Source organism: Acanthochromis polyacanthus, chromosome 19 (genome assembly GCF_021347895.1).
Source record: "Acanthochromis polyacanthus isolate Apoly-LR-REF ecotype Palm Island chromosome 19, KAUST_Apoly_ChrSc, whole genome shotgun sequence".
Lineage (NCBI taxonomy): Eukaryota > Metazoa > Chordata > Actinopteri > Pomacentridae > Acanthochromis > Acanthochromis polyacanthus.
In genome coordinates, this window is record NC_067131.1 from 2,415,133 (window position 1) to 2,439,302 (window position 24,170).

At 37.9% G+C, this 24,170-nt stretch overlaps 1 protein-coding gene across 1 annotated transcript; it reads right to left on the reverse strand.

The window, feature by feature from the left end:
- Nucleotides 1–12,613: 12,613 nt before the first annotated feature.
- On the reverse strand, nt 12,614–23,924 carry cntd1 (cyclin N-terminal domain containing 1). The gene is made up of 7 exons (XM_022191385.2): nt 23,750–23,924; nt 18,387–18,462; nt 18,125–18,296; nt 16,019–16,181; nt 15,778–15,922; nt 14,130–14,226; nt 12,614–13,002 (listed from the first exon to the last, which is right to left on the reverse strand). Exons 1-7 carry the CDS (start codon nt 23,922–23,924, stop codon nt 12,898–12,900), a joined length of 933 nt encoding a protein of 310 aa, XP_022047077.2. The 3' UTR covers nt 12,614–12,897.
- Between the last annotated feature and the right edge of the window lie 246 nt (nt 23,925–24,170).

Genomic DNA, 24,170 nt, shown 5'->3' on the forward strand with positions numbered 1-24,170 from the left:
ATTGTTTTCTGTCTGAAAAAATGCAAAAGTTCAGCAAAAAATTCCCCAAATTCTGGAAAAATTTCCAAGAAATCCCACAAATTTGGCAAGAAAATTCTTGAAATTATTTTCAAAAAAATTGTAAAAAAAATCTTCCAAAAAATCCTAAAAATATCTAAAGTGATTACATATATATATATCAGTAAATCATCTGATTTTTAAAGAACATTCACAAAAAAAAAATCAACCAAAATCAAGTGGTTGACTTTTTTGTAAATGTTCTTAAGAAACATTTTCAATGTTTCTTTTTTCCAATCAAAAAATGTTCAAAGATTTCCCAAAAATGTTGAAAACGTGGACATCAGAAGTTTCACTGTGAAAATGTATTTTTTCCCCACATGTTAAACGTTAAAACGAGTCAGTTTTGACCTGCAGGACGACACGAGGGTTAAACTACGACGATAATCATACAATACCTTTGACTGCAATTTGCTCTCAACATTAACTTACATCTGACCTTCTGTAATGCTGTCATAAAAAGCTTAGAGCGCCTACATTTAGTGTCGGTTTTGATTCAAAGATCATGTTTTATTTATACGGCACATTTCTTAGTGAAAGTCTGAAGGCTGTTTCGTGTCGGCTGAAGTTTCTGAGAAATCTTTCATCCGTTCGCCGCAGCAGAATCTTTCATATTTTAACCTTTTGGCCTGTCAGCGAGCGAGAACGGAGGGACTGCATTGGCTCGGACTGTAGAAAACAAGGCCTTGTCACTACACCCCCCCTGAGCTGGGAGAGATAACACAGAGAAAAAAAAAAAAAGAGAAGTTTAGGGCTGGTCGGCTGAAAAAGCAAAAACATCATGATCTCATAATGGAAAAGCTCCACACAGTGAACTCACAGATGTGTGTCAGGAGCCGGGTAGCAAGAGAGAAGCACAAGCACCGCATGTCATTGAAGTGATGAGAGAACGCTTTGAGGATGACTGTCTTTTATCTCTGCCGAGCTGACAACCAAGAACTTGAATAAGGAAAGTACAGCGAGACAGCAGTCATCTCCAGCCTCATACAAAAACCATGAAGAGCTGGAGCCCAAATCTGACTCGTCTGCAGACCTATTTCTCTGATAAATGCTTCATCACAACATTTCTCTGGCTGCTATAAAAGGCATAGCTTGCATCTGTGGAGTGTGTAAACTATACGCCCTAAAAATGGCATTTTCCTTTGTGATGTTTCTTTGCTATTTTACAAATCCTCGCCGTGTTAACCCTCGCGTCGTCCTCCAGGTCAAAACTGACCCGTTTGAAAGTTTGTAAATGTGGTAAAATATGTATATTTTCACAATGAAACTTCTGATGGCTACATTTTGGGAAATCTTTGAATATTTTTTGGTGGAAAAAAAAAATGTTGAAAATGTTTCTTAAGAACGTTCACAAAAAAAAACAATCAAAATCCAGCGAAGTTCACTGGATTTTGATTGTTTTTTTTTTGTGAATGTTCTTAAAGAAAATATTAGAAGTTTTATTGATATATGGGTAATCATTTTAGATATTTATAGGATTTTTTTTGAAGATTTTTACTCATTTTATGAAAATATTTACAGGAATTTCCTTGCCAAATTTGCAGGACTTTTTTGAAATTACACTTTTAAGGCACACTTTCAAGGAATCACTGGAATTTTCTTCCTGAAAGTTTTGCAAAAATTCAGAAATTTGTCTTTTTTTTTGCTGAATTTTTGGATTTTTATCAGACAAAGAAACATTTGTTGGTGCTCGTAAATGAGGACAACAGGAGGGTTAAATCATAAACCGAGAGACAAAACATCGAAGACGACCGCCAAAGTTTTCTCAGAAGCAGACTTACTTTCCTCTATACAAAGAACTGCATGGTGATCATCGGGAAATAAGCGTTTTCCCCTTCCAAACAACAGGCATTACGCAGATTAACAGCCTTTGCTGAAACATACTATTACCACATAAGTCCCTGTCGAGAAGGACCAGATGTCAGATAATAGGCTGTGCAGAGTGAGGTAGGTTCTGGCCTGGAGCCACCGAACAAGTAAGAACAGCTTCTTCCATATAAACCTCTTCACTTTATGGACAGCTTGTTGTCTGGGTGGGCAACCCCCCCTCCTACACCTCGCTGAGCACAGGTTAGAGGAGGAACAATCCCATATGCAACCGTCTCCACATGCAAGTAATCGTGGATAAATGAGCATCTAACAGGCTGAACCTTAAAATCAATTACCCTCATTAGACACAGCGGGGTCTGCTTTAACCCTCCTGTTGTCTTTGTGTACGGGCACCAAAAAATATTGCTACCATGTCCAAAAAAAAACTGCAAAAAAATCCCAAAATTTCTGAAAATTTGCAAAACCTTCGAGAAGAAAATTCCATTAATTTCTTAAAAGTTAAAAAAAGTAAAATAACAAAATCCCCCAAATTTGGAAAGAAAATTCTTATAAATATTTTCAAAAAATGAATAAAAATCTTCCAAAAAAATCCTAAAAATATCTAAAATGATTCCATATATATATATATATATATATATATATATATATATATATATATATATCAGTAAAACTTCTAATATCTTCATTCAGGAAAAAAAAAGTAGATTTTTTTTCTGAATGTCTCAAAGAAACTAACATTTTTTCCCCACCAAAAAATGGTCAAAAATTTCCCAAAAATGTTGAAAATGTGGACATCAGAAGCTTCACTGTGGATATATATATTTATATTTGACATTTTCAAACTGGAGGACAACAGGAGGGTTAAAAGCAGCTGGTCTTTGAAGGTAATTTATGATTTAAATTCACCAACGTGTCTTTCTAAAATGAAAGTGCAGCAAATGCATCACACATGTTGCAGTCTGCACACACACACAAAACAGAGCTTATTATTGTGTTCAAAGGAGCAGCTAAGTCTATCTCATTAAACACTACTGGGGGTGTTTATTGGCTTAGCTGGCTGCCAGGGCTTTGCCTGTGAGCAGCAGTACGATATAGGAATTATATGTTCTAGACTGGCAAGAGCCATGAACACACACATTTATTACAGGTATGATTAAATAAACTTTAAACTGCCAGCAGGCACGGCTGGGAAAGACATCGAGCAGATGTCGCTGTATAAAAAGGACAGCTTACCTTTTTCTAGACTTGAACCTTTGTTTTTCTCGGCAGCTTTGGCATCACATTCGTGCCTTCCTTGCTGGCTTTCTGCTGGTGGTGTTCCTCCGGTACCGTGTCTGCTGCAGCGCTCCGTGCGGCTCCTCGCTCCTCCAAACCGCCCGTCTGCACGTTCCCGATCGCTCCGAAATGGCTCACTCTGAAAATAACTGCTGCACCGATCAAAGCGTTCGGCGTTCAGCCCCCCCACGGGCAGCCGGAGACGGTCACAGCAGCGACACCCTCCTGTGCGTCCGCGGCGCAGAGTTCTGCGGCAGGTAGCGTCTCAGTGGCCGGGCTGACGGCCGCTTCTCCCCGTCGCTGGATGTGCCGAGTGTCGGGGCCACTCACGACTGAAGTCATGAGTGTGCTGTGCAGCCAGAGCCAGTCAGTGCCCACTGCCACGCAGCGCCGCAACATGGAGCGCTGCCTGCCCTGCCTACCGCTGAGTCAAGCCGCGTAACTCCGTCCGGCAGAAGTCTTCCCATGCTGCCCTTCAAAATAAAAACATGGGCATGGTGTAAAGCACGTACACGAACGCAAACTGCACCTCAAAACTCACATGCACGCAGCAAAAATGTATTAATTTCGATGTGTTTGTGACTTTCATGGGCATGTTTTTGGTGTTTTTCGGGTTTTCTCTAGTGCGTCTTGACGCAGCAGAGGCGCACCGGAACGCGCATGCAGTGGGGGGTGGAAGGCAGGTCTAATGAATTATTTATGATGAAAGGAGCCACTAATACCTAAATCATTCATAATTATTCAGAGGAAACAAGGTCGATGCCAATCAAACTTCAATTCCTCTCCCGTTCAGACCGCTGGGATGGACATTAGGAGATGATCGATGGAGAAGACGCTGCTGGGTGTCACACATATTCTGACCTCTTCCCCAATAAGTCAATAAAATTACAGAGCTCTCAGCCAGAGCTACAATCAGGGATATAATTAACTATTTATTAGTTATAGCTACAAGTGAAACTGCCTTCAGCTGATCTAAATCTATCTTCTTAAATATGGGTTTTAATTAATTTACAGTTTGCTCAAAGGGTCATTTAAAGTGAAAATAGAAGTTTTTATTTTTATTATAGTTGGCCCTGTGACAGACTGGCGACCTGTCCAGGGTGTCCCCTGCCTTCACCCCAGTCAGCTGGGATAGACTCCAGCACCCCCCATGACCCTAGTGAGGATAAAGCGGTGTATAGAGGATGGATGGATGGATGATTATAGTTGGAGTTTAACTTTTTAGTTACTGTTACGGCCACCAGTATTGGTGTGCCGTCTTGTTTGAGGTGGTGTCCTGTTGGGCCTTTGTGTGGGAGAAATTTGTGTGTGGGTTCAGCTGTGGCTTTTGCAGAGTCTTTGGAACCCAAGCTGCCAGCCGTTTCAGCTGATGACACAGAGCTGAACGTGACCTGCACTCCAGTCTGGTTCTCCCCGCCCTTCGACCATCCGGATTGGGCCACCCTCCAGCTCCTCCTCCCCGGACCAATCAGAGGCAGCCAGGCACCACACCTGCTACCTATAAAGTGCCACCATGCCATTAGTCTAGGTGGCTGTTACTTTGACCAGTCCACCCTGGTGCCTCTTTGCACTGTGGCTCTGTATTGTGGTTCTGTGTGGTCTTTCGGTCTGGAAGCACTTGTGGTGGGTGCTACAGACAACTTCGACCTTCTGTTGGCGGCTTTAGTCTTGGTGTGGAGCCCTACATCTCGGTGGAGATTGAGGCTCCAATTTGTAGTCTGCCAACTGTGTGTAGAAGCCACTTAGTATTTTGAGCTTTTGTAAACTGTGCTCAGTATGTACTCTTATTCAGAGGCACCAGTTTTGTTTAGTTTGTTTAGTACACCTTTTGCATTAGTTTTTGTTCCTGGTGGTGGGTGTTGCTTCTGTAGTTCGGTTTGGCTAGGGAGTTTAGTTGTTTTCTTTGTGTTTAGCTAAGTTACAAACTCTGTTAGCCTTCGTTATGTTTTATTCCGTTCTTTGTTTTAGCAACACTCACCAGTCTTGTGTTTTATTGTCACTTTTTCGTTCCTTTTACTACTAAGCAATAAATCCCTTAACCTAAACCAACACCATCTGGTTATTTTGTTGCATCCAGCCAACCCCTAGAGGTTCGATCGTAACAGTTACATTAGTTCTGATTCATACTGATTAGCCAGTGAATGACTGTGTGCTTATCTGGCATTAGCTGTAATCTACTTACTCTCATCGTGTGATTAATTCGCAGCTGGTATTCAGATATGGACTGAGGGGTTGTTGGGATCTTGACACATCAGCTGCTTAACTCAGCAGTCCTGAGATTTAACCTGATAATTGCACCATTTATAAATTATTTCAGTGTAAACCTAATGTAAAGTAAGGTGAGCCCAGTAAGTGCAGAGTAGATAAACAAGTGAAATTAGTCTTATTATGAAAATACTTGTTTTTTTTTATTATTATGAAATGTGTTTGGTAGTAATTTGGGTGTGCGATCCTGTGAGTCCAGGGTGTCAAACTCATTCTAGTTCAGGTTCCACATTCAGCCCAGTTTGATCTCCAGTGACCAGTAAAATCACAGCATAACCAATAAATAAATACAATTCCATTTTTTTTCTTTTAGCACAAAAAAGTACTTTTTGAATATGTTCACATTATTATTTAATCTTTGTACAAAACATCATGAACAACCTGAAATGTCTGAAGAAATAAGTTCAGTTTCAGCAACATTATGCTTCAGCTTATTTTTTCACTGCAACTGATTATAGCGCTTTACTTTATTAACAAAACGACAAAAGTCAGACCAAAAAGAGAAACGGCAAAAAGTAACAGTATTACAAAAATGACAAAAACAAGAGAAATTACACAAAACACAAAAGAAACAAAAAATTAGACAAAAATGTTACAAAGCAACAAAAAACGAACAAATGACAACTAGACAAAAAATACACAACTCACACAAACAAGACCAAAAATGGAGCAAGCAAGAAACAAAACCACAAATAAGTAGACAAACACAAGCGAGACAAAAAAAATGATACAAAACAGCGAAAAACACAAAACATACCATGACAAAAATCACAAGCGAGATAAAAAGGAAACAGAAAGCGACAAAAGCATGACACTGAGAAACGTCAGACAAAATACAACAAAAAAGACAAAATATTTCAAAAATGAGACACAAAATGACTCAAGAACAATGAGCAATATAGTATTTTACTTTATGACCAAAACAACTTGTCATGATCTAGAAATTATTTTAAATTTATAGTTTTACATATTTATAATTTGCAGTTAATATCTTCTCTCTTACACTTTATAAAGTCGTCCTGCGGGCCGGATTGGACCTTCTGGTGGGCCGCTTTTGGCCAGCGGGCCGCATGTTTGACACCCCTGCTTTAAATAGTCCAGGATCCACTGTAGCATACTATGGTGACCAGAAATCTAAATACAGCATGCAAATTAACTTCTTTTAATTTATTTTGTGAGAAAAGAGCTGAAGTTCACCAATTGTGCATCGAAAATTTTCAAGGTGACAAATTCTCGACTAGTTGAGTGTGCAGGGCCGGTCGCTATAAACACTCTATGCCATTGTTTATAGCCACATCCACTAGAGGGGGCCACACCACAATAAGTGTGTGATTCGCATTTTGTCCCTGTCTTTATTCCAATTAAACATAAATCTGTTAATGCTGTTAATCATGTGCATGTGTGTTTTAACCCAATTACAAGCTGTGCACGTGATTTGGTAGTTGCCCTGTGCATGTTTTGGGGCCACAAAAAAAAATCTTGCTTAGGGCCACCAAAGTCCTAGGGCCGGCCCTGTGAGTGTGACTCTAAATTACAATGATCAGAAATACTCCTTTCATCAAAAGACCATGTTTAAAAGCAGCTTTTTATCAAATGACACAATGCCACAGATAATGAGAGAAACTAGATTCTGCCGGTTAGTTAGGGCCGCGAACAGGCACAGGATTGTCCAAAAATCCACTATATGTCATCTAAGAAATGACTTCAAACAGCTCCAGATGTGTCAGTTCTGTGTTTGGAACAACACTCATTCTTCTATGGTAAAAAAGAATGGACAGAATTTATTAAAAAATATTACATGCTGCATTTATATTTTTGTTCAGTATAACTTTGAGGGCTTTAGTGCATAATCAATATGACAGACATTATTTAGAACTTTGTAAAAAATATTAGATTCAGGGCTAAAACACCTAGACCTACACTTTAACAAAGACAGTTTTCAAGAGTATTTTTTTAATTTAATAATATTTGCCAGATTTTTTACAGTTCTGTTCAACAGCAAATAAAGAAAAAAAATTTGTAGAAAAAAATATGATTTACACATTTACTGTAAATGGGATATAACTTTAAATAATGTCTACATCAAAAGTCTCTATTTTTACAAACATTTCACTGTAAAAAATTACATTTTTGACTAATAGTACAGCTGAAAACATTATTTTACAGATATTTGCTATAAAGTATAGGGATTAAAAATGGTAAATATTTTTTTTAACAATCTTAACTTCAGGCCCCTGTAAACACATTTTTCTTCCCTGGCTTTCTATTCAGCATGAGCCTTGGATTTTATTCTTTTTTAGTGCCTTTACTGTGTTTTTCTGATCTTAGTTGTTTAACTGTTTATATCGTATTGCCTTTCTTTGGATGTACAGCACTGTTTCAGCCGTGGCTGTTTAAAGTGCTATAGAAAGAAAGTTGGATTGGATTTCTACAAATGGTCATTTTATTTATTTTTTACAATGTCTGACCATTAAGTTACAGTTTTAGTGTATTTAAAGAAATTAAAAATATTATTTTCCTGATATTTTCTGCTATGTTCACCATTTTTAACATCGGCATCCATCCATCCATCCATCCTCTATACACCGCTTTATCCTCACTAGGGTCATGGGGGGTGCTGGAGTCTATCCCAGCTGACTCGGGTGAAGGCAGGGGACACCCTGGACAGGTCACCAGTCTGTCACAGGGCTACATATACAGACACACAATCACACTCACATTCACACCTACGGACAATTTAGAGTAACCAATTAACCTCAGCATGTTTTTGGACTGTGGGAGGAAGCCGGAGTACCCGGAGAAAACCCACGCATGCACAGGGAGAACATGAACATCGGCATATTAAACTGATTTTCAACATTTTTTCCAATCTTTTTTTAGACATTATAATGATGCCACTGGTCTTAGGAGGCAGAAGGCTTCATTTCCATTTTGGTGCCCCTTTTTGGGGGAACTTTCCAGTCCTCGGTGACATTATTGTTGTAATATTGCTGTATTTTAATGAGGAAAATGTTCACCATTACATCTAAAGCAGTTTACTGTGCTTTGTGTCATCCAGCTCTCAATCATTCTTTAAGAAAGTGTTTTCAACCATATTTGAGACTTGGCAGAAATAAGAAATGACAGCATCTCAGCTTAGGACTAAATATATCCTTCTGTGCAGACATAAACATGCCCAAGTAGATGTTGGGACTTTAAAGGTTGCCTCTCTGCAACGTGTAATGAGAAATACCTGAGGAAGGCCTTGGAAACTGGCTTTTTGAAAACAGTGTGTGCAAGCATGCCTGTCGGCGAGCGTGATGGACGAGGCGGTCACAGATAGCCGAGTGTTAAAGCCCCTCTCACCTCTGGAAACACATGCTTCCACTGGCATTGAATCAAATCCCGCCAGTCTTCTCAATCTCTGTCTTCCAACGGACTTCCCCTCTGTCTGAATATAAAGGATGGAGAAGGAAGTAGAGGTGAGTGTGTAGGCCACTCTCCTCTGTAACAGACCACAAGAGGAGAACAGATTAAAGGAGGGTTGAGGGTAGATTGCAGAGATCCGCAGAGAAGAAAGAGAGGGAGGACTGCAGTACAAAAACTCAAAATCTTACCATGTCTATTTGTCTTATTTTTAGTCACGTCTCATCCCATTTGATTTAAGATAAATTCACTTAACAAGTGACATTTCAGCAAATGGAGGGATTTGTTTTAAGACAATGCATCTCGTTAAATCAAACAATCTTGACTTTATCTTGTTTTGAGTTGAATTTTACAAGAAAATTCAAAATAAGTTTAACCCTCGTGTCGTCCTGCGGGTCAAATTGACCCGTTTTAAAGTTTGAAAATGTGGGGAAAAAAATATATTTCCAGAGTGAAACTTCTGATGTCCTCATTTAACATTGTTGGGAAATATTTGAACCATGTTTGGTTGAAAAAAAAAGAAATGTTAAATACATTTCTTTAAGAACATTCACAGAAAAATATCAACCAAAGTCCAGCGAATTTCAAATTCGCAAATTTCTGTGAATGCTCTTAAACAAATTAGAAGTTTTACTAATATATATGTAATCACTTTAGATATTTTGTAGGATTATTATGGAAGATTTTTTTGAAAATATTTACAAGAATTTTCTTGTCAAATTTGGGGGATTATTTTAAAATAAAACATTTAAGGGAAACTTGAGGAATTATTGGCGTTTCTTCCTGAAAGTTTTGCAAATTTTCAGAAATTTGTGGGGGGTTTTTACTGATTTTTTTGAGACAAGGTAACAATATTTTTTGGTGCCTGTAAATAAGGACAACGGGAGGGTTAATACATCTCAAATTAGGTTACATGAAAGTGAAAATCTATTTTTGAGTGGAAAACTGCTACTTTTTAGCATGTCTGACTTATTTTAAGACACCTAAGCTTGATAATCCTTGTAAAATATAGCTTAAAATAAGTTTTCTAATTCTAATCTAGCTTCTAATCAATTTCTAATCTAGTTTTAAGATCTCAATATTCTAAATATCACATCTTATTTCAAGAAATCTTACCAAGCCATTTTTCACTTGATCTATTGGCAGATCTTTTCCACTTATTTCAAAGTAAAAGCTCCTTGAAATAAGTTTTTTTGTTGTTTTGAGAGGAGCATTTTTTCCAGTGTGGCCCTAGATTTTCTGCAAATCTACTGGCTCCTTTGCTTCATCAGATAGTATACTGAAGTGTAAAGTTCAGAGTCTTGGCTTTTATCAGTTTTTTTGTTTGCATTGTTTATCATTTTCAAATGTGACTTCGTGCACCAGATCAACTCACATCTGACATTGAAAAAGGCCTGCATCTATGTTTTCTTTAGCGAAAAAGCAAATAAAAGATGCCTTTTTATGATATCATGGCAGCAAGCATAGCAACAGTTGCTAAGGAGAGACAAGGCAGATCCCTGAACAGCTTATTTGTTCATTTGGCAAGTCAGCCATAAAAAAATGAAATCACCCTCAGATTTTTATTTTCCAAAATAGACAAACACTGAAACTATACATTGACAGTGACTCAGCTTTTCCAGGGCCGCCAGAACAATGACACAAAGTAGCTAGCTAAAAAAAAAAAGGGTAACTATCGGCTAGCAGGTGCTTACAGGCAAATGTTGAGTCAAAAGTGTTTTGTTTTTTTTAATTACTCCTGTCAGGTCGGAAGCATTTGCAATATAAATGAACGCTGTCAAGTAAAATGTCCCCTGTGGACAACAGTGGTGTAATTTACTAATTAGCCATTTCAAACTTTGAGGAACACGATGAATTAGTAAAAAGAAAACACGGTAATGTAGTCGTATTGGCAAAGCTCTGTCAATGTACTGATTTTATTCTATTTTATCACAGAAGAAGCTGACTTTGTTCTTAAATTTTATTGACAAAAACTCAAACGCAGCTTCAGAAGAGAACTAACCTGCTTGCCGTGTCTTTTCTCCCAGCAGAATGTCGTGTTCCTCCGCCCTGCTCAGTTACACTCCATAGACCGCATACACTTTATATACAGTCTGTTACACTCAGCCTGCGTTACATTGTAGCTAGTTTGAAAAGTGTGTCCCTCCGCAGCTGGAAGTAGTCCACTGCTGTTTTTCTCTATTGTTTTGTCAATAATTAAGTTGTAGTTGAAACACTATGGTTTGTCCAATTTAGAGAACTGGTGAACACGATAGTCCTGAGATATCATAGCTTTACAGTTTTATTTTAAAATTGTGGTATTTCTTCAGCAGCATCCCTGTGTAACAGCTCCGAGGCCTCAGGACCTCAGGACATTCACAAAAAAAAATAAAAAATCAACCCAAATTCAGCGAATTTTGCTGGACTTTGGTTGATTTTTTTGTGAATGTTCTTAAAGAAAATATTACAAGTTTTACTGATATGTATGTAATCACTTTCAATATTTTTAGGATTTTTTTGGAAGATTTTTACTATTTTTTTGAAAATATTTACAAGAATTTGCTTGCCAAATTTGGGGGACTTTTTTAAAATAAATTTCTTTCAGGGAAACCTTTAAGGAATTATTGGAATTTTAATCCTGAAGGTTTTGGAAATTTTCAGAAATCTGGTTAATTTTTTTGAAGATTTTTTTTGTATTTTTTGGTGCCTGTAAATGAGGACATCAGGAGGGATAAGACATATTTTAGCTCCCCTTTTTGCTGATTTTTTTTTTTTTTCAGACAAGGAAACAATATTTTTTGGTGCCCGTAAATGAGGACAGCAGGAGGGTTAGTGACATTTCACACTCATATTTGGTTATTTGCAACAAAATTCTACTTTATTTTATTCTGCAGGATTCTTCACTCTGTCTTTAAAACTACACACTGATTGGCTGTTCTTTTACTAGAAACTCATTCTAAAGTTATGTTTTAATACCAATATGATGATAATAACTGGCAAGTCACTCGCAGTAAAATTATTCATCATATTAGATTTCTGTTAGAAGAACTTCCTGTGCAGTTTAAACTGGGTCATCTCCTGCTGTGTGCAGGTTATTAGAGGATGAGGGCCGTCAGGGTCGGATCTGCTTCAGCGGTGAAGCTTCGCCGTCCAACCCGCTGCTGTCGCCCTGCCTGTGTTCAGGAAGATTTCGGTTCGTTCACTTTGACTGTCTGAAAACTTGTTTCCAGACCAAACTCCAAACAGGTCAGTAGACGCCTAAAAGGTGAATGTTGCATATGATTGTCGATCAGTAAGACAGTTACTTACTAAAGGCAGGCTGCACTGGTGTTTCCAGGGTTGGGTATCCAAAGATGTGAACTTTGTAAGAGGAAGATGACATTGGATCCAGAAATATTCGACTGTGATGACTTCTACAGACCACAGCAGGTAAACTGAGACAGAAAAACCAAATCACTGCACTGTTTTTTTAAACACTAATTGAAGAATTGATTCTGTTTAAAAATGGACTACATCCTTCTACAGCTTCATCCCAGGAGCAGAACTGCATACGTCCACTCATACAGCGGGAGGCATTCGACTGTTTGGCTCCTGTAACTTTAGATAACGTCTGATTGATAGGGTGAAAATTTAGCCTTTGATAATATTCTTCTCAAGTAGCATCAGTCTGCCCCAAATAGCAAAAAAGTTGAAACATTTCTCTGGTTGCAAATGAGTATCTGAAGATTAAATATATGAATAAGAATATAAGCACAGAATTTTGAATACTGAAATCTTTATTTTGTATCAAACTGTGTCATTCTTTTCTATCTGCAGAACCATGTTGCCACAATAAAGTTGCTACAATAAGGCAAAATCAGATGTAGAAAACAATATATGCTGACAGATAAACATTTCATCTGGAACAGTTAAATCAATTTTGCTTGACAGAAAGGACAGTTCAAATAATTCAGGTATGTTCCAGTGAACAGATTTTCTTTTCAGTGCCAACATCTACAAACTTCAAAAATAATTAATATATATATATATAATACAAAAAAAAGCCACTTAAGTGTTCAGTGGACGAGTTATCAAGACTAAAGCTTATTACTGAGGGAAACCAGTGCCAAGTATGTGCACCAACGTCGCATGAGCAAAGTCACTGATGCTCCTCCCTGAGATTCCAGTGATGTGGCTCAACCCTCCGACTACCTGCAAGAGTTTCATGAAAAATTCGTCAGAGTGTTGGCTTTGTGTTATACAGAATCCATCTATGACAGATTAAATGTGCTCCTGCTTTAACCCTCGTGTCGTCCGGTGGGTCAAACTGACCCGTTTTAAAGCTTGAAAATTTGGGGAAAAAAACACATTTTCACAGTGAAACTTCTGATGTCCACATTTTCAACATTTTAGGGAAATCTTTCAACATTTTTTGGTGGAAAAAAAGAAATGTTAAAAATGTTTCTTAAAAACGCTGACAAAAAAAATCAACCAAAACCCAAAGTTTTTTCAGACAGGAAACAATATTTTTTGGTGCCCATAAATGAAGACAACAAGAGGGTTAAGATTATAAATACCTCCTCTGAATACTAGGTTGTTTTTTATCAGAAACTTTTAGAGTTTTTTTTGGTTATACTCTTAGTTGCTGTAGCCAGCTCCGTCTCCATCTCTACATTCCACAGCTCTAGCAAATTCATCATTAAAGATTGATGCAAAACGCATCATTAGCGGCACTCCAACACAAAAATGTCACCACAGACACTACATTTACAACTCCTGTACACTGAGAAACACACACAGATTCCCCCTGCATTGATGAGCTGCTGAATGAACATTGTGGGATTTTTTTTAACCCTCCTGTTGTCCTCATTTACAGGCACCAAAAAATATTGTTTCCTTGTCTGAAAAAAAAAAAAAATTCTATAAAAAATTCCCCAAATTTCTGAAAATTTGCTAAAATATTCAGGAAGGAAATTAAAATAATTTCTTGAAAGTTTCACTTAAAAGATTTTTTAAAAAAAACAAAACCTAAATTTGGCAAGAATATTTTTGTAAATATTTTCAAAACAAATGAGTAAAAATTTTCCTAAAAATTCCTAAAAACAACAATTTTAACATTTCTTTTTTCCCACCAAATAATGTTCAAAGATTTCTCAAAAATGTTGAAAATGCGGACATCAGAAGTTTCACTCTGAAAACATTTTTTTCCCCCCACATATTCAAACTTTAAACCGGGTCAATTTGGACCCACAGCACAACATGTGGATTAAATGTCACAATCAGTTATTTGTAAAAGTCTCGCGCTCCAGCTTTATGATACAGACTGACAAGTGTTTCACCTGCTTCCATTTTCTGAAATGTAGGATGAATGTAGTCACGGCGATGACACCGACACCAAGCAGCATGCAGTCTTCTGTCACTGTCACAAACTTCTCTCTGGTTTTCAGAGGTGACAAATGCAGCGTTAAAGTGAACATCATCAATGCTTTCATGCTAACAATGAACCAAATGGCTGTGTGTTGTGAGAACAGCAGCTTTATAGCATCTTTCAGCTCATGGTTTTGGTTTTGTGGCACGAAACTTTGTTATTTTTTCACACTAATTGCTCACAGGAACAGAGAAAGTTCGCACCTGGCACGACCTGCTCCGCGCTAAATAGCAGACAAACAGAGTTAAACAACAGGCCGGTGGAGTATTAGCTGCTGGTGAAGTTGTCAAGAAAACCAAAACAGAGCTCAGAGTAAAGGAAAGAAATAGAACTTTAAAGCTGCAACAGGCAGGAATCGGGGAAAAGGCGATGAAATGTGAAAAAATACGGTCTCCTCCTGTAGGTGTCCCCTTTCTGTTCTATGCTCCAGACGTTGTTGCTATTTCTAAAGTCTTATCTAATCAGTAAAATGCCCTATGATTGGTTAATATCTCTCATTACAGGATAGATCTTCACAAGCCAAGAGGATGGAGTCTTTGAATTACAATATGTTGAAAGATTAGCATGGAATTATTGCCAAGTGATGCCATAAAAATGATGTCTGCTCCTGCTTTAACACTCGTGTCGTCCTGCAGGTCAAAATGATCCGTTTTAAAGTTTGAAAATGTGGGGAAAAATATATTCTCACAGTGAAACTTCTGATGTCGACACTTTCAACATTTTTGGGAAATCTTCTAACATTTTTTGGTGGGAAAAAAAGAAATGTTGAAGATGTTTCTTAAGAACATTCACAAAAAAATCAACCAAAATCCAGTGAATTTCGCTGGATTTTGGTTGATTTTTTTGTGAATGTTCTTAAATAAAATACTAGAAGTTTTACTGATATATATGTAATCACTTTGGATATTTTTAGATTTTTTTGGGAAGATTTTTACTCATGTTTTGAAAGTATTTACAAGAATTTTCTTGCCACATTTGGGGGATTTTTTTTAAACAAAACGTTTAAGGGAAACTTTTAAGGAATTATTGGAATTTTCTTCCTGAAGGTTTTGCAAATTTTCAGAGATTTGGGGAATTTTTTATGCTGAATTGTTGGATTTTTTTCAGTCAAAGGAACAATATTTTTTGGTGCCCGTACATGAGCACAACAGGAGGGTTAACAGGAAATTAGTCTTCAAATGAATGCTAATCAGCTGGATGCGTAAACGGCATGCTAACAAGTCCACTATATTTCAAAAGTTGACAAAATGTTAATGTTGTGTTCACAGATTTTTTTCCAAGTTGCCAAAAAATCCATTTACTGCAGGTTTAATAACGTCCTCCAGCATCAGCATTAGCCTGTCAGGATTTAATAGCTGTTGGGTAAATGTGCTGCTGGGGGACGAGCGATACGAGAAGCACGATAGCACCGGCCAAAATATTGAGCCAAAACAGCATGGACGGCTGTCAGATGGTGGTAATCTACTCATCTGCCACTCAAGCAGCTTGTCCACTCCACCATGACAGCAGCCACCTGTCCCAAAACAGCAGAAACGGTGTCTTAAGGAGAAATCTAACACCTCTGTTCCCTGGACGGCTCGACACACTGAGTGGTCGTCATTAACAAGGAGTCAAAGATGGCTGTCCTCTGCAGGCTGATGAACTGGAGAACATGCTGGCAGTGGTGGTAAAGTCGGTCCACGGGGATGGACGGCTCGTTGTGTCCTACGAGAGTTTAGTTTTCATTTTAAAATTTATTTATCATCACAGAGCCCTTTACATTCATATTCCAAGTGTGAAATAAGTCTGTGTTCATCTTACCGAGCACCTCCAGCAGTATTTCCACGTACGTCATGGGGTTTGTGACGTTTACGTTGAACTCAAGCCCTTTCAAGACCATCAGCTCCGACTCCAGGACAGTCTGTTTGGAAACACGGTGGCCGACAGAGTGCAGAAAGCGCACCGTGGTGTTGTTGTCAATCATCTAGAAAATGAAGAACTTTATAAGATTATTTTTTATCAGAGGGCTTGGCGAATGTGAAAGGACATTTAACCCTCCTGTTGTCCTCATTTACTTTGATTTTTATATGAATGTTCTTCAGAAACATTAACATTTCTTTTTTCCACCAAAAAATGTTCAAAGATTTCCTAAAAATGTTGAAAATGTGGACCTCAGAAGTTACACTGATTTTCTTTTTTTTTTTTCACATTTTCAAACTGTAAACCGGGTCAATGTTGACCCACAGGACGACACGAGAGTTAACCAAGTGTTAGCGTTGCTGTATGTAGAGCAGATTTCACAGATTTTTTTCTTCAATAAATCTATGTAAGAACCAAAATGCATGATTGTTTTTTGTAACAGACGGATGTGTTTCAAAGATTCCATCACAGAAAATAAATTAAGAGTTTCCCCCTGCATTGATGGGCTGAATGAATATTGTGGGATTTTTTTAACCCTCCTGTTGTCCTCATTTACAGGCACCAAAAAATATTGCTTCCTTGTCTGAAAAAAAAAATTCTATAAAAAATTCCCCAAATTTCTGAAAATTTGCAAAACATTCAGGAAGGAAATTTAAATAATTCCTTGAAAGTTTTGCTTAAAAGATTTAAAAAAAAATACTCTAAATTTGGAGAATATTTTTGTAAATATTTTCAAAACAAATGAGTAAAAATCTTCCAAAAAAATTCCTAAAAACAACAATTTTAACATTTCTTTTTTTCCCCACCAAATAATGTTCAAAGATTTCCCAAAAATGTTGAAAATGCAGACATCAGAAGTTTCACTGTGAAACATTTTTTTCCCACATATTCAAACTTTAAACTTCAGAAGTTACACAGATTTTCTTTTTTCACATTTTCAAACTGTAAACCGGGTCAATGTTGACCCACAGGACGACACGAGAGTTAACCAAGTGTTAGCGTTGCTGTATGTAGAGCAGATTTCACAGATTTTTTTCTTCAATAAATCTATGCAAGAACCAAAATGCATGATTGTTATTTGTAACAGACGGGTGTGTTTCAAAGATTCCATCACAGAAAATAAATTAAGAGTTCCAGGAGTCACTGGAAACTAAAGACCACCCTAAAATAAATGGATTTAACATGTGTGGAAACTTCAGTTCACAGCTTCACATATATTCTTCCTCCACAAACAAGGGCGTCAGTTTGTTTTTAAAAGTGGGGGGGATGGAGACCACAGCACTTTGAGAAAATGTCGAAGAACGGCGGCAAAATGCCACAGGTTGGGTTCGAACTCACAACCACCGCACCAAAGGCGGAGACTCAAGCTGTTGAGCTATCGGTACATGCGGGTACAGAAGTCTATGGGCCGCTATAGTACTAATTCTCCCGGGCCGAAATTTTGCCCTTGCACGCCTCTGGTTGGAGCTTCCACTTGGCACAGGCGCAAATTTAGCATCTGCACATTTTTTTTAACCTCACGAAGGTGTGCTGCGTGTCTGTGCAACTCTCGGCCGAGTGCGGATGGTGCGTTCAGGAGCGTCTGAATTTTCTATACTACTGAAAATAACTGGGTTTACAACGGCTTACATGTGAAGAATTTGAATGTGTTGGAGACAAAATGACCCCTGACAAAAAGTGGGGGGGACACGTCCCCACCGTCCCCCCCTAAACTGACGCCTATGTCCACAAAGGTTATAAAGTTCAGTTTTTTGTTCAATCAGTTGTTGTTTTAGAGAAGTGTTCATTCAAGTGTTTGGACATTTCGGAGGCTGCAGTTTGAGGTCGGGGGTTTCTTCCATGAAGGAATTCTTGCTGCCCAACGAGGAGGTATTACTCACCGCCAACATGATAAGAATCAAGGGAAAAGATAAATATATGGATATTTATTTAACCAGCTTTGTTCATTTTGGTTTCATTGACAGCCAAATGGTGATAAATAACATTTCCTTTCAATGCAGAACTTACATGACTGTGCAAAGACATTTTGCTGGCGAGCTGCACACAGGAGAAGATGACGAGGGGGAATCTGTCTTTGAGCTTGTCAAAAACGGCGTCTTCGTTACTTCTTGGTTGTTCAGCAGCTGCACCTGGAGGTGTGGGTGTGGTCAGCAAATCTGTAAGGTGCTTCACCATGAACCTGGGGGAGTTAATAAGCCACATAAGGGCACATCTAAACCAATAATGCACTGGGTGTGACAGGAAATGTATATGCGCCGCTCCTTCTTACCTCTGAAGTAATTCAATAGCGTGGTATCCAGCCAGCGGGTCCAGTCTCAGTTCTCTGGATATCAGGAGGATGCACTCTGAGTGACACAAGACAGGAAGTGAGCAAAGAACAATCAATTAAAACACTTTTTTAAATGCAACCATGAACTCAGCAGATTACCTAATACAAACTAAATACATCTGCAGACAGTAATTTAGAAGAAAATCCACTTTAACCCTCATGTTGTGCTGTGTGTCAAATTGACCCGGGGTAAAGTTTGAAAATGTATTTAAAAAAATACATATTTTCACAGTGAAGCTTTTGATATCCACATTTACAACACTTTTGGTAAATCTTTGAACATTTTGTGGTGGGAAAAAATGAAATGTTAAAAATGTTTCTTTAAGAACATTCACAAAAAAATCAGCCAAAATCCAGTGAAATTCGCTGGATTTTGGTTGATTTGATTCCTGAGTTTTCTCAGAAAACTGAGGACTACTGGATTGAGGTCTCTCAGCAAAAACCTGATGACGGCTTTGAAAATCCTCCACAATGACTCAGTTTATCAGCCAGAAACTGTAAGAGCATAATGTTTCATGAGATTTTCAACTTTCTGACGGTCCATGAACGCAGCATGTGTCGCTATAAAGCGCGAAGACATTTCCGGGAGGGAACTATTGGCTGGTCATTTCTGAACCGACCCCAAGGAGCCAAATACTTTCTGAAAGAAAATTTGAACAGCATCATGGACTGGCATATTAACGACGAATTTGAGCTTCAGGTCCGCATATTCAACAGAAACCTGACAGTGTCGTTAATAGAGCTCAGGGAGCTGTATGCAGAAAACAACCACAGCCCTCTTTGGTTGATCTCAGGTATGCTCAGGTGTGTGGATGTTGATGGAAATCGTCTAGATGCTGTACTGCTGGATCACCTGCTGGACTGGATCATTGCTGGATGTGCTTTTGGGTTTCATGCTATTCGAAATATGTTTTGATCAAGTAAGTAAAATGAGTTATTCATTAGTATTTTTCTATGGTTGATGAATGCTACATGTGTCGATATCGAGCGCGAAGACATTTCAGGGCGGGAACTATTGGCACCTGACTCCTGACAAGAGCCCAAAGTCGCAAAAGAAAACTTCTAGTTGTCTAGATGCTGTACTGCTGGATCACCGGCTGGACTGGACCATTGCTGGATGTGCTTTTGGGTTTCATGCTATTCTAAATTTGTTTTGATCAAATAAATTTGAGCAAATAAAATGAGTAATTTATTAGTTTTTTTTTATCTTGTGTGTGTGTGTGTGTGTGTGTGTGTGTGTGTGTGTGTGTGTGTGTGTGTGTGTGTGTGAAAAAACTGTATTATTAACAGTGTTTCCCCTGGGTTGAAATGGCTGTGAGGTGCGCACCCCCCCGCAGACGGTCTGTCGGGTTTTGCGCTGCACTTTTCTTTTTTTTGCCGCGGACCAGTGAGGTGGCAATGTCGGCAGAATTTTAATGAGGCGGTGTCCTATCAGGATTGGGCAGTAACGTCACTACAAATAGCGTCGTTAGTAGTTTAACTACATTTTTCTGTAACTACGTGGTAGCGTCGTTGTTTACAAAATCAAAAAAACGTTTCAACAGCTTAGCTGATCTTTTGGTCATGTAGCGCGGTAGCGAACGCAAAAAGCTACATTTTAAAATGATGAATGTTGAACTGCTTGAAGCGGAGCTTTCTGCTCTGCTGCAGTCTCATCTCACACTTTTAAGGATCAGACAGTGACATCCTCTCCAAACGCCGACATGTCTGTGTCGACCAATAGAAGCGGAGGAACTGTTGATGTCGTCATTCAACAATCCCTTCCACTGGATCCACACACAGACGCTCGCTTCAGTTCTCTGAGAGATGGCAGAGAAGGAGTCAGAGTCACCGTGGCCCTACCTAAATACTTATGAGTTTTTGTGAAAAAACGGAGAAAAGTTGTTTTCAGATGCCTACTGTGCCAGCCCAAGGCGAAGTTTCTGTCAACTTCAAAGACGTCAAATACAAATCAGAGAACCCATATACAGGTGACTACCGAATATGCACAACCAGCAGCAGTTAGCTAACCACCACATGTCAACCGCAGTATAAGATGCACACTCAAACGAGCTACTTTTCAACATCTAAAATTCGCGTGGCAGTAAATTAATTAAATGAAGCGTAAGGGTGTGGTGGCAGTGTGTGAATATGTATAAATTGGGGGATTAAATAATTAAACTGATACATATCAGTTTAATTATGGGAGGTATGGGAGAAAACGAGGTAACAGTAAAACCAAAATCTGTCTTCTTCAGTATTACTGTTAACACTAATGAGCAAATGGCTGAAAAAAATAACAGAAAGGGAAACAAAAGTGATGGCATAAATGATTAAATATCTTAATCTTACACTCAAGACCAAAATTGAGTTAAGTAGTAGTGGATATAGCACTTTGGGAAAGCATGGAATGATTTTACATAGATATTAGATTTAAGAAATAAAACTTGATTTAATACCCAACGTGAATACCCAAATTATGTATAAAATTGTCTTACTATAATATTGCTTACTTTATATGGAAATGATATCAAATGTAACCTATTATACCCTCCAATGTAAGTGGTGTGTTAATATAAGCTACTGCAACTTAATTATCAGATACATTATGTCTGCAATACAAACTAAAAAGAAAATCAAAGCCATGATTTCTAATGTAAAAAGGTTGATTCATTTTAAATATAGCTCCACATATTCCTCAGTGTATCAACTTACTAAGTTTGGAGCACTGAGAACAAAAATGATGGTTTAATAATAAACAAGTCAGCATTTTCTTGTCTCCGTTTGACTGACTTCATTAGTCCCTGAATTTTTTTGGTAAGAAAAAAAAGTAACTTGAATGTATTAAGCTACTTTGGCCATATTGCTGTAGCTTAGCTTGCTACATTTCTGTGGGTCATAGCTTCAGTGTAGTGAAGCTTGATTTAACACGGAGTAGCTGGTAGCTTAGCTCATTACAGTTTCCAAGTAGCTTGCTCAACACTGTGTCCTATACCGACGAGGCGGGCCGCCTCGCTGTTTATATGGGAGGGGAAACACTGATGTTTACTTGACAAATTATTTTGATTAATAAAGGCGGTTTGTTAAACATATGCAATGGTGTGGTCTCTATTTATTTGTGACTTGTTGATATTTGTGAACATAATAGACAAACATGATATATAATAAAATACAGTATGATGTGATAATAACTTGGGAGTGTGACTTTGTGCTATTAGCCTGAAATTAGTAAGCTGTGTTCTGAAACTTTATGTCACACTCTGACGTCCGCCAACCTCGACGTGTGCCAAGTCCCGAAGTGCATGAATGTGGAAAGACCTGTTCAACGCTGCTGGCAGCTTTAATTCTTATTGTTTCGGTCTGGAACAGGTGCTCAGTACATTTCACTGTGCATTATACTCTGTATTTTGTCTTGTTTTTGTTTTCTTTTGTCATTTTGATCATAGAGTACAATACTATACTGTTCAGTTCCAGATATCTGACTAAATGTTGTGTTCCTTTGTGATTTGGAAGTTATAATGCAGAAATCCATCCATCCATTCTCTATACACCGCTTTATCCTTATAATGTAGAAATGATAAACTGAAGTAAAACGTTAATTGAAATTTAACATATTTTTCTTGAGAAATTTCAGGTTGTTCATAATGTTTTGTAAAAATATAATCCCTTAAATGTGAACATTTTTGCACTAAAAAGGAAAAATATGCAGTTGTTTTTATCTGTTACGATGGTGTGATTTTACTGGTCACTTGAAATCAAATTGTCCTAAATGTGGCCCCTGAACTAAAATGAGTTTAACACCCCTGGTATCACGGGCCAATCTCCCAAATTACTAATAAATAAAACTTGTGTAGACCTTTACGTGTGCTTAGAGTTGTCTGTCATCATAATAAAAGATCAATTCCAAGGCAAACATGTTAAGAATCAGTGTTCCGGTAGCCTGCATTCCCTTTAATATGAATGTTGAACATGTTCTCAGCATAGAAATAAAGAGAAAAGATCTTACTGCGGCACAGACACTCACATTTTATATTCAGTTTACTCTGAAATAACTTGAAAATGGTGCAAGTGTTAGGCTAAAATCTAAAGACTGCTGAGGTGGTCAAACACCTGCTGTATGTTGGCTTCTGATTCAGCACTAAAGAGAAAAGTGTAATGACTTTAATGATGTAAAATCATGTTAGATATTTTAGGTAAATTACTGAAACCTTTTTTCTATCTGTTAAGATGCAAAAAAAGGGCTTTCTGTGCTTCTTTTGGCATGATTAGACCAGGTTCAGGTTCTAGACTGGTCAAATCTAACTGGATTGTCTCTGAGAGGCTAAAGGCAACTTAAAAACAGGCTCTGCTTTGTGAAACCTTAATTCTATTTGAGGAAAAGGAAATAAAGTAGACTTCACTGCTCACATCAGGATCACATTAGAGCAGGTCTGGATCTAAACCCGCTGCATTTAGATGGGTCGAATCTGGACTAGATTGTCTCAGAGAGGATAAAGGGTATTTTATAGACTGTTTCTGATTTGTGAAACCTCTATTCAGTTTACTAAAAAAAGAAAACCACACTGCTTTTTCCTCATTGCACCACATTAAACTAGGTCCAGACAAAACCACGATATATAGACGAGTCAAATCTGGCCTGCGTTGTCTCAGAGAGGTTAAAGATTCTTTAAAACACAGCCTCTGATTTGTGAAATCTTTATTCTATTTGTGAAAATGCGAAAGGGGCAAATTGAACAGCTTTTCCTCATTTAGACAACAATAAATTAGGTCCAGATTTAAAACAAACACTATTTATAGACCAGTCAAAACTAGACTTGATTGTGTCAGAAAGGCTTTTGTGTATTTAAGACTGTTTCTGATTTGTGAAACCTTTTATTTTAGTTGTCAAAATAGGGGAAAAGGGATAGTTCACCTATTTTTTCCACATGCAGACTACATTAACTGCTGAGTCAGAGGCTAACTTCAGCATCTTAATCATGTCAAGATCCAAAATAATGCCTCACACAACTTCTGTAAAAAGAACAAGGAATCTTTTGCCTGCTAGTTGTCACACCTGTGTGTCATTTAAGTAAATTGAACATGTCTTACCTGGTGTGCACTGCAATTTAGGTTTATCTATTAAACTGGCATTTAAAAAGATAAATAAAAAATAACAGCTATAAATTAAAGTTTAAAAATTCAGGGGTGTAAAAAGGCAGATAGCACATGAAACATTATGCCAGTCGTCTTAAAATGTCCGTTATTATCAGTTCATAGCAGTTATTAGACACAACGATCATTAGCAAGCTAAAATGAAAAATTCTAAACTGATAACTTTTACTTACCGATGAGTCTTTTATTCTTAAAGGTGCCGCTACATTCTGATAAGCTGTTGAGGCTGTCTTTGTTCCTTTTGTTGAAATTAAACAGAAAATCAGTGAGTAGCTCAAAAGAGGCTTGTCGAAATTTTAAACTGACGACGTCACTTTGGTTTGGAGAACAAAGCAGCCTTTTCGCCATTTTAGCTAAACTGTCTAACGATAGCTTTCTGACTGAGAGCACGAAATTAGTTATCTTTAAACAAATTGGAAGTATATTGAGTTCAAATTTGTCTAAAATGAACTAGAAACACAAAAAACTAAATCATATTTTTTCCAAAAGATGGCGCTGTTCACGTAGTTTTCCTACTAGGAACCAAGAGGTGCTACTGGGGGCTCATTTGGACGTTACGCATTTATGTTCTGTTAGCATACAGCTAAAGCGGCG

What these genes read in the sequence shown, in the direction of transcription:
- cntd1 (XM_022191385.2), bottom strand. Translation starts at nt 23,924, where the DNA reads ATGGCGAAAAGGCTGCTTTGTTCTCCAAACCAAAGTGACGTCGTCAGT. An exon ending in TAAGAATAAAAGACTCATCG is followed by an intron (nt 18,463 to 23,749) that starts GTAAGTAAAAGT and finishes TGTGTCACTCAG; the next exon opens with AGTGCATCCTCCTGATATCC. An exon ending in GCTATTGAATTACTTCAGAG is followed by an intron (nt 18,297 to 18,386) that starts GTAAGAAGGAGC and finishes TAACTCCCCCAG; the next exon opens with GTTCATGGTGAAGCACCTTA.